Source organism: Protomyctophum parallelum (assembly GCF_964188405.1).
Source record: "Protomyctophum parallelum genome assembly, chromosome: 8".
Taxonomy (NCBI): domain Eukaryota; kingdom Metazoa; phylum Chordata; class Actinopteri; order Myctophiformes; family Myctophidae; genus Protomyctophum; species Protomyctophum parallelum.
This window is the reverse complement of record NC_139703.1, coordinates 50,497,880-50,512,562: the sequence shown is the minus strand read 5'-3', so window position 1 is coordinate 50,512,562 and position 14,683 is coordinate 50,497,880. Positions and strand designations below refer to the sequence as shown.

Below are 14,683 nucleotides of genomic sequence, written 5' to 3'. Positions count from 1 at the left end.
AGTTGAGGGTTTCCTAGCCTAGCTGACAAACCCAAGACGAGAAGAACACGATATTGGCGGTGTGTCAGTGCTTGTCAGTATGCTAGTCTAATAAAAAATAGCAACACAGAATTACACCTCCAGTCTCTTGTCCTACTCGACATCCAGTAGAAATAGAACCCCTGTAACAGACCATAGTACGATGGCACATGTAAACAAACCATTATGAGAGGTTCTCCAGTCTGGACCCATGTCAACATATTTCTTAAAAGGCTATTCACCTCACAATGTTGCTACTATATATATATATATATTCACCAAGGAACGCAACTTCAACTTTTTACCTTTTTTTAACTTTGAAATACATCCTAGTCAGCATTCGGCCATATAATGTGGTACGCGATAAGACAGTTTCATGGAAACTACAACCTTTATGTACGACTAGAAATTCTACTGAATCCATTTCGCTACGCAGATAGAAAAGCATGGCTGATTTTGCGCCACAGTAAATGAACGGCTCGAATAGCACATCCAACTGCATAATACATTTGATTGGCCATGGTGCTAGAATGCATTGAGCACCAACTGGCCCCTTTGTTATTAAGACAGTCTGGTTTGAAACACAATGACCAAATTGTTAAGGCCCCAATAACCACGACATCGAGGACACACAAAGCTTAACATGGTTTGTGCAATGCTTCATCCACTGATGAAAGGATACGAGCGGCACATGCCATCTCAAGTATACCGTACCATTGCACCCCCATAGGAACGATAAGAGCCTGGCGGTGTCAATTCAGCTGCAGCGCCACACCGCTGGAATTGATTTCCGCCACAGAACCAATGTGACCTTGTCCACTTCATCTTACACTGACATGTGCAACCCCCCACACTCCAGACAAGTGTGCACCAATACACACATACGCACACGGTCTGCACTGGAAACTAAAACTAAACTCTTTTCTCATATGTACACATTGAAAATACTTGAGCTTGCTTGCAATGTTAAGATTATATATATTGCAAACAAAACTAATACATTGGAAGCGTAATCCGACAGCATGTTAATTTAGGTGGGTGGGGTCACTCACTGGAAGTTGTAGGTTGAAACGATTAGACAGAATGCATGCAAAGCCACTGAAGGCCAGTAAACTGTAAGACAGGAAGATTGAGAGGAGATATGGGCACAGGCGCATGAGTGTAGCATTTCCTTCTGCCTGCCACACAGACTGGGGGGGGGGCACTCAAAAATGAAGGCCAATCTAAACAAAAACAAGATGTCTAAAGTGCACAGCTACATTGGAGCATGCAGCTGGTGTAAAATCCATGTTCAGCTTATTTAGCCAAGATGGGGGATGATTGACTCAGACGCCTAGTCAGTGACATCATCTGCTGTCTTTTGTCTTTTTTTTTTACATTCAATAAAGTCTGGTACCGCTGTGCTGATGAGGCTGGATCTGCTGGTGCATTTGGACATTTGAAATCAATTAAAAACGTGCTACTACAATTCAGGGATATATATACCGCATATCACCTCTCACTATAAAAAGGTTTAAATAGTGGTGAGGGTCTTTAAAAAAAAAAGTTATCCTGCCTTCTGGAATGTTGAGTTTTAACAAATTGTGTTGAAATGTCTCGTGACCAGAAACTGCTTCTATCGAGGTTATTATTTTTAACAAAAGGATGTTTGACCCCCCTCCCACCCCCCCAAAAAATCAGTCTTTAAAACACTTTTACGTCCCGTCCCGACTTATGACCCGTTTGCAAATGTGACACTGTGAACCTTCCTGAGGCAGACTTCCATGTCAGAAGGACTGTCTATTGATGAGGATGCACTGTTCCCTAACTATATACAAAACAGGCCCAGTCTTTGGGTAGTGTTCGGGCCTCTTATCGTTTCCATATGATCACAGCAAAAAGCCTTCAGTTTCTAGTTCACCGTTTCGCTCACTACACACAGGCTGCGTTGGCGCCCCCAGACCGCTGCATTGGGAGATTTGACCACAAGATGGGAGCTACTGGGCTGTCGGGCCTCACCAACCATGCTCCATACACTGGGGACTGGACCTTTTGGGGCGGCGCCACCTGAAGGGATGGGATGGAGCTGTGACGTCAGGCCCAGAAACGGAGTGACGGCTGCATCGGAGGGAGAGGAGGGGGATGAAGTGGGGAGAGGAGCGGACGCGGCTGAGGTGTTATTAACCAGGGCTGTGCTCGCAGCATGTAGTGGGCTTTGAACCGACATGGGGGATTTGTGGAACGGGGTCGGCAAGTAAACTGGAATTCTTCTAGGGACTTGGAAAGAGGCAATAGGTGGGGAAGGGGCAGCTGGACGGGGGGCTAGGGTCGGAGAAGAAGAGGTCTGGCTCAGACCGGTGGATGTCCACTGGGTCCCTGGAACAGGGGCTGAGCTGGAAGTTGAAACTGGAACGAAGACGACCGGCGTGGCAGGTGAAGACGACGACAACAAAGGGCACATGGAGAAAGCTGGGGCTGTTGCGACGGCTGACTTTGTAGGTTGATTTTGTCCCGTGAAAGCAGAGGACACTGGCATCGTGGTTGGCACATTAAGGTCTGGCATCCGTTGGAGTGGATTCAGATTGGGAAGTTTAACACTCGTCTTCTCCACCGCGTTCCACAGGACTTTAGCCATGGGAAACAGAAGAGGTCTCTGAGATGACATGGCTGGAACTGAAAGCGACGATACTGAAGACACTGTGACCGCCGGGGCCTTTACGTGGTCGGGCGCTGGGGTGGAGGACGGCACCACCATGGCCTTCTCCATCAGACTCTGCACCCTGGAAGGATCCATCACCTGCTGGCTGTCGTCGGGAGGCGGTGTGGGACCCGTGTCACTGGCCTGTGGCTCCACCAGCAACACCTCCTCCTTTACGACAACAACGTCCGTGGATTTGTCCTGGCTCTCCTGGAGCCTCTTCACGTTCTCCTGTTCCGCTGCCCTCTGTAGGGCTGCATCCACCAGCAGCCTCAGGTCACTGAAGTCCTGAGTGGGGAACAGCTCTGGGGGCGTGGGTGGAGGCGTGTTAAAGATCCCAACGTTGGGGCTGGCCGCACCACCCCCCGCACCGCTGATGAGCGTTGTGTTAACCCATTGTTCCTCTGCTTCCCTCAGGAGACCCTGTGCGTTGGGGCAAAAACATTCAATTAATCTTAGGGCCGGGACTAATTGCGATTAATTAACTACAGAAAAATTAATGCATTAAAAAAAATTATGCATTTTAATCGCACTATTTTTTTCACCGCGGAACGTTGTCACTGGACAGTTTTCAGACGGACCTGCGCAAGTGTCCGTGTCCTCTTCAGACAATAACACCACCAGACATCGCAGACAGTTCACCAGACTGGGGGAAGCCGCTGAGATTACTTTGCTTGTCCCCGTGGATTGGAAATAGGATTTAAAAGGCTATCCGATGGTAGCGTGGATTACAGCACAGTTGTGTGCAATTATTCAATAAATAATTATTACCCCTATTACTACAAAAACAATGATTTATTGCTTAAACTTATGTATTCACTATTCATTGATTCACTAGTATACCAAAATCCATTTGAAAAAATTGCTTTCTCACTGTTCTCGGGTCAAATAATGATATGTGATTAAAATGCGATTAATCTAGATTAATTAATCGCAAAGCCTCCGATTAATTATATTAATTTTTTTAATCGAGTCCCAGCTCTAATAATCTATCAGCTGAAAATGTACTGAACTACATTTTTGTAATCGAATAATCAGTTTAGAGATTAGAGAGAGTACAGCATGTGCTGAATAATGTGCTACAGTATTCATCGTTTGTCTTTGTTGCATTTGCATATTGTAAATTAGGTTATGTTTGGGGCTGCCAGGTAAACAATTTCAAAATGTTTTTTACATCATAATTTTTACATGTTTTTGCAGTGTTTTGTCTCAAAGGGGCTTCTGTAAAAAGGAGTGCAAGCCTAAGTAAGACCAGAGCGTACATGCTCCGAGCTGCGGTACGCTCTGGATGTTGTTTTTATTTTTACCACTGGTTGTTGGGTATAATAAAATCAGATTACGGCAAGAAAAGGTTAATTCTCCTTTAACCCATTCTGAACGGGAACCCGTTTTGGTGTCGGCATCATGTCGTGCTTTACCTATTGAAAAATAGCAGATCTACAAGCTCATATCGCGCCACCGAGTGGCGCGATATGAGCTTGTAGGTCTGCTATTTTTGAAAAATCGAAGAACGACTGACATTTTTTAGAATCTGATCTCAGGTCAGAATGGGTTCTTCAGACCAGTGTGTGTCCCAGTGGAAACCTCGTATGAATCTGATCTCAGGTCATAATGGGTTCATTAACAGTTTGACTGCGGAAAACGATTTACCAGACTTTTAATCAACCCCCCTTCACTGCCGAGATTGTTGTATTACCTTTAGAGCATACGCTGAATTATTTGTTATGAACGGCCGGACCACCCGCCATCTTGGTACACCCGGAAGACGCAGCACAGGAGCCTCCTCCATGAGGCGTTGAACCCCATTCGTTTGCATTGGCCTCAATTTCCCAGAAGCCCTAGCAGCCCACAGCATGTGACGATTTCCGGTTTCATCATCCAAACAGATGCATCTACTCTCTTTCTCCGCGGCAAAGAAGGATTTTCTATTTATTTTTTACATTGCGGCGGATTAAACACATAAAACAAAAGTCGCGTATGTCCGATATGGCAGCGACATTAACCTGGAGTAATCCATTCAAAGCACGGAAACTGTTAATTAACCTTGTGTGGAACCCGATGCACATGTTCCTCACTTGTGCACGCATGAGAAGAGTTTATAAAAAGGAAGTGATTTAAAAAGTAAACTTTTCTGCTAATTCTGGCTATAAACATGTGTTGCCCGCCTACCTGCGTGTCAAGCTTCATCAGGGCCTGGACTGAGCCTTCCCGGTCTGGGTAGCCTCCTCCTGTCAGAATGGCGGTGGCGGTGTTCCCTAGCAGACTGAGGTCCAGGGTAGGGGTGGAGCGGATGACAGAAGGCCGTGGCTGAGATGATGAAGGGCTCTCCGGGGAGCTGGCCCTGCCTCCCCGGCCGTCCACCTTGCCCCCGGCCTTGCGAGAGATGGTGAACTTGGTGGGGTCTTTGCCGTCTTTGCGGAGTAGGTCGGGGAGGAGGCGCCGGCGTGCATTGATGAACCAGTTACAGATCTATGTTGGAGAAGGAAAAAAAACACTGGCGTTAGAACCATAGACGTATAAACGTAGACGGCCCCTTTCCAGCTGCTGGACAGCAGCGTATGTGCTCAAAGGGAGGGCAAAACTTTCCCCAGATTCCTTGCGAAGCCCTGTGGAAGCATTAAAGGGACACTTCACCCTTTTTGCAAAAGAATATATGTTAATGACGTTTAGAAGCTTTAGATCACTTTCCTGGGGGTATTTATGTGTGTAATATGTGGTTTTAGTTATTTTAGATTGTAGCAGTGAGCCTGTTGTCTCTGATGTCATGGACACTGGTCTCACTACCTTCCTGAACTACAATTCCCATAATTCTTTGGTGCACTGCTCCTCCTTGTGGATAGGGGGAGAGCTGTCTTACTGAGACAACTTGTAGTCCAGGAAGGAAGTGAGCCCAGTGTCCATGACATCAGAGACAACAGGCTCACTGCTACAATCTAAAATATCTAAAACCACATATTACATACATAAAGCCCCCCAGGAAAGTGTTCTGAAGCTTCTAAACGTCATTAACATATATCTTTTTGCAAAAAGGGTGAAGTGTCCCTTTAAGCGTACGTCAGGTCTCTAAATCCCGGAAAAGATGGGCTGTGATTGGCCAGTAATCACTCGAGTGGCAGTGTGACGTAAAGCCTTCCACTCTTCCGGCGTACTTCCTCTCCTATAGTGTAAATTCTTCCGCCCCTCCTTCAACACACTAGTTCGCTCCAACGGACTGCAGTGGCCAACGAGACATCTATTTTTTTTAACCCATTCTGACCTGAGATCAGATTCTAAAAATGTCTATTACATCCTGACAGTTTCATTATTAACCCATTCTGACCTGAGATCAGATTCTAAATGTGTCTTCGATTTTTCAAAAATAGCAGACCTACAAGCTCGTATCGCGCCACTCGGTGGCGCGATATGAGCTTGTAGATCTGCTATTTTTCAATAGCTAAAGCATAACATGATGCCGACACCAAAATGGGTGCCCGGTCAGAATGGGTTAATATCCACTACAAATTATAAAGTCTGAATATGCCTGTAGATGTATTATAATAGAACTAGGGCTGCCAATCGATTAAAATATTTAATCTGATTAATCGCATGATTGTCCATAGTTAACTGTGATTAATCGCATATTTTTTATCCGTTCTAAATGTACCTTAAATCAGTGGTTTTCAAGATTTTTCATATCAAGGTCCATTATTTATTCTGCATTTGAGCCATGGAACCACCATTTGATGAGATTTAGCCTTCCAGACCCAAACTAAAGAACTGTATTGATGTTGGCCAATGGTACCATTACGAGAGATAACAGGCCATGTTGATCAAAATAACATGTTTTCTAATTGTGTAGACTTAAATTAACTTAAGTAATGCAGCTGTTTAACAATTATTCAACTCTTCAGTGTAAAATTGCCATGCATCTCTCAACCATTCTGTCAAACTTCACAATGCGTTAATCGCGCGTTAAAAAAAATAGTGCCGTTAAAAGGATTGTGAGTTAACTAGTTAATAGTGCTTTAACTTTGACAGCCCTAAATAGAACACATGCTTAGTGGTGGAAGATAAGACGCATTCAGCATTTCTAAACTAAATTTGTATTTATTTTCTCCCAATGTGACAGGTCAGAACACTTTACCTCTAAAGCCTTACATACTTTGTCAGTGACTGTCAGAGCCTGTGATTTGAAGTAACTTCCACCCACACATTCACAATATAGGCCCTCCAGTGGTACAACCTCCCACACAGAGAGAGAGAGATTAAAGGAGTCAGAGAGCGAGAGAGATGAGGGCCTTCAGACAGCTGGCATTAATTAAGTTCTGAACTGAAATATGCTGAGCCACATAGAAGCCAGCCAAAGGCATTCCATTCAACTGACTACAGAATAGTATAGACTGCTGCTGCCGCCACACTCTGATTGGTGATGCTTTAATGTAGGCCTAACTTGTATACAAAACTTTGTGTGCATGCAAGTACATTACAAGGAAAGAGGAAATGTCTACTGATGATGAAGTGAAAAGGGAAGGCTGAGTAAGTGTCACACTCACTCAGAAAAAACACGAGTACATCTTTACAGTACATGCCAGATTATAATTCTGTTGTTTTGCTTTCACTAGCAGAACAGGATGAGAAGATCTGGCTAGTGTTATGACAAAAGCTTTAGCTAGCACAAGAATGTGTATTGTGTAGACAGACTAGTGCAGCACCACTTATTTGACCAAATTGTCTCTGCAACCAAATGCAGAGGAACCATGTATACAGATTCTACACACATTTTACATCCTGACTCTTCACATCCACCCACTAAGCACTACCCTTTAGTATCCTGGTTTTAAACATACTAGCTTATAGCAGAGGATAATTACTAGATACTGGAACAGAATTGCCCATCATCAAATTACATTCAGAGAAAAAATAATAAATAAATATAATTCCAAAGAGGAAAAGGGTGCTCTCGATCTACTATTTAGAATAGAGGGATGCTCCCCCAGTTTGACATGATAGGATCATGCCGCTTACTACTTGGACCTTACAATTTGTGAGGTTGTCCTGGACAAGAGTGTATGCCAATTATAAATTGTAACATCTCTCACCTGCAGCACAGAGAGGTTGGTCTGTCCCGACAGGCTGAGTTTCTCCTGCTCCGAGGGGTAAGCATTGAAGCGGTGCTCATATAGCCAGCTTCGCAGGACCTGCACCGCCTCCTTTGGAAGGTTACCACGGCGACGGCGCTTTCCCGAGAGCCCCCCTCCTGACAGGTCGAGGGCTGAGCCGTCATCGCTGTCCGACATGGCCGAGGAGAGCTCCTGTTCGCGGAGATGCTCTTCTTCCAGGGCTAAAGAACGGGGAGAGAGTGTCAGTCACAGGGCTAAAGAAAGGGGGGAGAGTGTCAGTCACAGGGCTAAAGAAAGGGGAGAGAGTGTCAGTCACAGGGCTAAAGAAAGGGGGGAGAGTGTCAGTCACAGGGCTAAAGAAAGGGGGGAGAGTGTCAGTCACAGGGCTAAAGAAAGGGGAGAGAGTGTCAGTCACAGGGCTAAAGAAAGGGGAGAGAGTGTCAGTCACAGGGCTAAAGAACGAGGAGAGAGTGTCAGTCACTGGGCTAAAGAACGGGGAGAGAGTGTCAGTCACAGGGCTAAAGAAAGGGGAGAGAGTGTCAGTCACAGGGCTAAAGAAAGGGGAGAGAGTGTCAGTCACAGGGCTAAAGAACAGGGAGAGAGTGTCAGTCACAGGGCTAAAGAACGGGGAGAGAGTGTCAGTCACAGGGCTAAAGAACGGGGAGAGAGTGTCAGTCACAGGGCTAAAGAACGGGGAGAGAGTGTCAGTCACAGGGCTAAAGAACGGGGAGAGAGTGTCAGTCACAGGGCTAATCTATTCACAATATTCCACAAGTCAAAACCAGCCAGGTATTAAAAGAAATCACAATCACAGTTTAGGGGTTTGTAATTAATTACAATTTTTGTAATTTGTTATAACCACGGAACATTAACATTTGGAAATTCAACTGGATAGATGGACAATCCCATAACAGTAGAGCTTTTTGTCCAGTGGTGACAAATAGTCAAACAATTGGTGACTAATCAAGGAAATAAGGTAATTTAGGAGTTATATTTAGTCACGTTTTTCTTCAAAGCGAGTTAGGAACTAGGCAGACTGGCTATAGTAAACCAAACAATAGGTTGACGTTATTGAGGTACTCAGATATCTCTGGTTGGCCACTGGAGGGAATCTCTCCTCAAAATGGAGCATGCCTTGTCCTAGGGGTGGGCTATAGAATGCAGTAAATGTCTTTCTCCAGGCCTGGCTGAAACCTGACCCCTGGGCCAGCGCCTGTCTTCACAAAGGAGATTGTGTGCATATCAACATCACAGTGGCCAGTAGCCAAGGAATCTATTGACCATGCATAGGGGGCTGTTTTCACCTCATGTCAGTGCACAAGAAGTCATGGGAGGAGTTTACAATATTTTAGATTCATATTAGACTAAAATTAGACAATGCTTAGATTATGGAAGAGGTAATACAAATAAAAGATTTTAAAATCCAGCTGATCCACACAGACCATGCTGTATTTATCTGTACCAGCCTCAACAATAGTTAAATGTCTTTATAGGATAGTAATCACAAAGCCACGTATTTAAATACCACTTCCTGTGCCCTAAAATAATCAAAGTATGTCTTCGCTTCAAATTACGACGTCACAATGTAAACATTCATGGATAATTAACACGAAAAGGGTGAAGAAGGGGGTGTAGTCTCCATAGCCAACATTTACACTACAAAGGTCCATTTCGGCCTAAAAGTATTCTGTATGCAACTATGCATCAGGGCTCCCATTCATCAACAACACCATGCCACATTAATGGCACCTCTCAGATGATTCTCAAATGTCTCATGTGTTGCCTCTCTCTAAGTCTCTAGCTTTGCGAGGTAAATAGAATAACCACCACTTTCTCTTAAAAACAAATACACCACGTTCGTAGCCTACCTACCACAACCAGTGCAGTTTAGTAATAAAGTTAAGTTTAGTGAAAAGAATATCCCACCTAGAACGCAGTATATCTTAAATAGCATGCAATTGAGTTTTTGTTTGAACAAAACACCTCAACTTGTTATCATAAAAAAAACGTAAATAAGCCAGCCTTAAGTCTTAACATAACATCTGTCGTAAACTGTGAGGCCTGTGACCGTGTGTGTGTGTGTGGAGTGTTTTATGACATCTTTCCAGATAGTATTAAAGCAGCAGCCTTCAGTAACGTTGCATTGAGGAGGACATGACGTGCTACAACCGAACCGACACGGGGGATCTTTTGCTGTGAAGTGAGTTTGAATGTGATTGTTTGGAATGTGAGTTCCTGCAGACAATCATCCTCCTAGCTCAACTTCAAAACAGAGCTGTGCGTTGTTCTGGAACGATACAAGTCCGTTACACCGTTAAAACATCTCAACCGTCACCACTCATTAATTAGCCATCTCTCTCTCCGAGCCGTGTTTGTGATTGAAGCGCACACAAAGAAAGAACCGTGGATCGCACACACACACACACACACACACACACACACACACACACGCAGACACACGCACACCCTCTCTCCCTCATGCACGCCAGATGGACACCATGCTTGTAGCTGCTTTAGCTGTCTTCTCGTGTGTGTGTGTGTCTCCAAATTCAAACACAAACACAAAGACACACTCCACACATACATACACACTCACGGCCAACGCACGTATACATAGATAGTACACAGAAAACGGATCGCACATTTTTAAATGAAGGAAAAACGGTTGGCGCGCCATGCATGCAGGGCTCACCTCGTTTGAACGGTTTCATTCTTTTGTTGGTTGGCTTTGCTTTGGAAACACGTTTCCTCTGGTCTGTCCTGGTGGTACAATCACTGCGTGGCCGAGCCGAGCCGTGCCGTGCGTGCCAAACGTTCACACACAACGGGATGTTAACGTCTTCCCGTCGGGACGCCTCAAGGTGTTAAAAAAGATAAAGTTCAGTTGATGGATCAGTCAGTCAGTGACATTAATGTGATGCACAGCGTGTATCCATCCTCTCTCTCTCTCTCTCTCTCTCTGAATCAACAAATGTTTAGTGGTTCATTGTCGCTTGTCGCTTGTCGCTTGTTGTTCTTTTACCTGCAGCTGCAGCGAACAGCAGCCTCCTCAGTCTTGACAGTCTGCGCTGTGGCGGCCCCGCCTCCCAGGCGCCCTCCCCGTCCAATCAGCGCTGTCCGTTCCCCCCCCCCCCCAGACAGACAGGCCCGTGACGTCATCCCGTTGACTGACTTGACAGACAGGCCGAATGAATGCCCCGGAGGAGTTGTGTTTCGCTGCGCGACGGCGTCGCGCGTCGAAGATATTATAGCCCCGATGTACAAGCTCAGAGACGCGCCGTGGACAGACGCCCTGTGAGCTTGTAGCTCGGCTGTCCTCCTCACCACGCGACGCGACGCCGCCATGCGACGAAATATAAACCCGGGACTGAGACGTCTCATTCAAAATGTACAGTGATTGAAGATCAAACATTTTTCCACAATTCCCCGACATTATTAGGACACATTGTGTGTGTGTGTGTGTGTGTGTGTGTGTGTGTGTGTGTGTGTGTGTGTGTGTGTGTGTGTGTGTGTGTGACGACATTGTGAGGTATTATACGCTACATTGTAGTGGATGGTAATGTTTTAGGACACATTAAAGGCTATTCTGTCTGGGCTACATCGCATGGAAGCGTTTACGTAACGTATAGTCTGCCCATGTTGTTATATAAAGGGCGATGGATTCTGCGCCGCATTGAGGCAGCAATGCCTTTAATGTTGACACTTACTAGCTACTATAGTAGCCAGGTTTGGACGAGGGCACGAGGCATTGTTGTTTGTTTTTTAGCCTATATTAACTTTAACCGTCTGAGGCTCTGAGCGCTATGCACCACATGATGAATGATGGTCATTTTGGAGTGAATGGTATTCAATGATAAGTTAAAGGAGGATGGATATCCATCATTGATATAAATTGTGTTATTGTCTCTTATATATAGGCATAGCCTATATGTAAAGAAGCTATATTGAGTATTGAGTTTATAAAATAAATGTATGTAATTCTGCAAGCTGTTAATAAATATTTCAATCAATCAATCAATATCTCACAAAACATCCCAGAACTAGTGTAAACACATGGTTATTTTATCAACCAAATGTAGGCCTATTATATTACCACAGCTTTAGCTATAGAAACTATAGTCCAAGGTTGCAGAAATGCAATCAATGTAAACAAAACAAAGAGAACAATATAGCAGTGATCATGTTTTTTGAGAAAGTATTGTGTGCATTTCATTGAATGTTACGTGTCTCCATTATACATTTGAACAACCTTTTAATTTGAAATAGTATAAATACAGCTACAGCATTGTAAAATATGATCGAGTTTCCAGTCCCATTCTCTTATTTACACAGGGTGATTTTAACAAGCATTGGGGGAATTGCAAGATTATTGGAATTTATAATCCAGGAAGCCATTTACACAGCTTCAATATTGCACATATACTTTTAATGTTACCAGAGTAGATATAATGACAAACATCTTACATTTTCTCATTTTATGAACAAAACACCCATCCAGGCCTGCCACACATTTACCTCATATAACCCTTTTATACTAAACCCAAAACCCTGACATACACAAAGCCTATAGAGCAATAATGATATAGAACAAATCCTAGTCATTAAAATATGTGCTTCATAAAATATTTTTTCTATTATAGACATTTTTTGCTATACATTATATCTCGTATATGCTAAGAGCATTGCCGGTCCCTCTGCCCCACTCCTAGTTCTCTAAAGCCAAATTCCAATACCCAATATATCGGCCACTCGCTCACTCACACTCGCTCACTCCAGCGTGGCAAATGACGGTGAAATTGGTGACCTGCCAAATATGTGACCATCTTGTTCACACAACTATTACATGGAAGTCTTTAAATACATGGCCTAAATACAGTTAGGTTGAACTCTGCTAATGAACAAACTGCAACAATTGACATTAGGACACATTTACATTATGTGATTGTCTACACGGTTGTCACATATTTCAGCAGGTCACCAATTCCACCATAACACCACCTTGCTGGAGTGACTGAGTGAGAGTGAGCAAGTAGCCGAGATTCTGGGTATTGGAATTTGGCTTAAGTGTTATAGCCATGTAGCCTAGTGCAGTGGTTTTCAACCAGTGGTCATTAAGGGGGTTCCAGGTGGTCCCCAGCTAAATGATGGAGAGTTGGTAAACAAATGGACCCTTAGTAGATCTTTAACTCTTTAGGTTACATTAATGTTAAACATCTGCATTACTTAATTTACAAGAAAGTCTACACAATTAGAGAATGTAGAAGAATTGTTATTTTGATCAACGTTTGCCAACAGTATGGAATTGTGTGTCAACTCAACAATAACAGAATATTCTTTCGTTTTGTGTCTGAGAGGCTAAATCTCATCAAATGGTGGTCTGTGGCTCAAATGCTGAATAAATAGCCTAATGGACCTTGATATGAAAAGGGTTGAAAGCCACTGTCTAGTGGAACACAGAAGACAGATACTGACAATTCGTTTTTTTTTTTTTGCTAGTATAGGCCTTTGGACATAGGGAATCAATCCACTGCCACTGCTATCCCAACATTCTCCAGGGGATTGTTGATAGGATTGGAAGATTTAGTCTCTATAATTTGATCAGAAGTGAATTCAGTCTCAGTTTGCAGACAGTGTGGGAAACAGGGATGTCATGGAAAGTCAGTTTCAGGGTAAAAAAAAGCACACCTGTGTGAAGCGAGGGGCACTCTTATCATCATGCATCATCTCATACTGGCCAATCAGAATGCCTGTTGCCGCAAATGTATGTCATATTATTTGGCGGACATTTGACCTAATTTCTCCTTTCATTGTCAATGGCAAATATTGAGACGTGTGGGGTCAAATATTGAGACGTGTGGGGTCAAATATTGAGACGTGTGGGGTCAAAAGCTAGCGCCCCTCAAAAAAAAGGTTTAGGTATTTAAACACGGGTGCCCAGTGGCTGATCAAATCCATAGCTATAATGGCAACGTCCCTGGTTCGACTGTGACTGATAGATAGACCGTTATTGATCCCACAAGGGAAACTCAATTGCCATTTGCCAGTAGGAAACACAGGACAGGTACAGAGGGGGTACATTGATACATCAAGCTTCAAGAGTAAACATAATAACAGAGAGAATGAGAGATGACATAATTATGAGACCTGAGTTCTGAGTTAGTTGCATGTCTTACTCCTCTATAAGTCTTCTGTTTCCTGTATCCATGCTATCTAACTATCCCATCTAAATAAAGCTGAGATTATGACAGTTATATTAAATCAAAACCATACTCAACAACAATAGAAGGGAAATATTCTCCCCATTTATAACAGATGAATGATATGCTATGTGTTCCATGGATAACATTTCCCATAGCTTCATTGTTCCTGCTTGTCTTTAGTCTTTACACATCCAAAGAATAAATGCAGGGTAGAGTAGGCCTATAGGCGCTGATTGTATAAAGACAGAAAACAGCTTGGGGCCATTATCACCTCTGAATCAATAGCTTACAACAACAACAACAACAACAAGCCCTCAGTGGAACTGTTGTGGCTTGTGGTTCATGGAATAACCTGTTCAGGAAATAGGCCCAGGTGAGCACTAGTGATGGCTATGGGCCTGAAGTGTATTGGAACGGAGCCCTGTTTAAATACATGAGATAGTTGTTCTTTCCCACTCCATGTAATCAACCTGACGTTTTACTCATACCCTTTACCCAAGTTTTATCAGGATGGATTGGATATCTTTCCATGGTCTTAAAACGTCTGCCCACAATTCTAAGTTTAATTTAAGTGTAAATGAACTCTCCCAGATGCCACACAGACAGAACACATTGTGTTGACCTAGATTTCGTTACAACACGAGTTACTTTCTGCAGTAGGTTGCTTGGGATTATAAAAGGCTATAAAA

The 14,683-nt window shown here is 43.7% G+C and overlaps 1 protein-coding gene across 1 annotated transcript; it reads right to left on the bottom strand.

Annotated features, from left to right (window-relative positions):
* Positions 1-1,726: 1,726 nt before the first annotated feature.
* On the bottom strand, positions 1,727-10,511 carry tgif2 (TGFB-induced factor homeobox 2). The gene is made up of 4 exons (XM_083772180.1): positions 10,487-10,511; positions 7,774-8,015; positions 4,865-5,164; positions 1,727-3,118 (listed from the first exon to the last, which is right to left on the bottom strand). Exons 1-4 carry the CDS (start codon positions 10,503-10,505, stop codon positions 1,910-1,912), a joined length of 1,770 nt encoding a protein of 589 aa, XP_083628306.1. The 5' UTR covers positions 10,506-10,511; the 3' UTR covers positions 1,727-1,909.
* Between the last annotated feature and the right edge of the window lie 4,172 nt (positions 10,512-14,683).

Bases quoted from the DNA above. Each gene is read 5' to 3' on its own strand.
- tgif2 (XM_083772180.1), bottom strand. The intron at 5,165-7,773 runs GTGAGAGATGTT...TCTCCAACATAG, and splicing joins CCAACCTCTCTGTGCTGCAG to ATCTGTAACTGGTTCATCAA. The intron at 3,119-4,864 runs GTAGGCGGGCAA...CCCAACGCACAG, and splicing joins TGATGAAGCTTGACACGCAG to GGTCTCCTGAGGGAAGCAGA.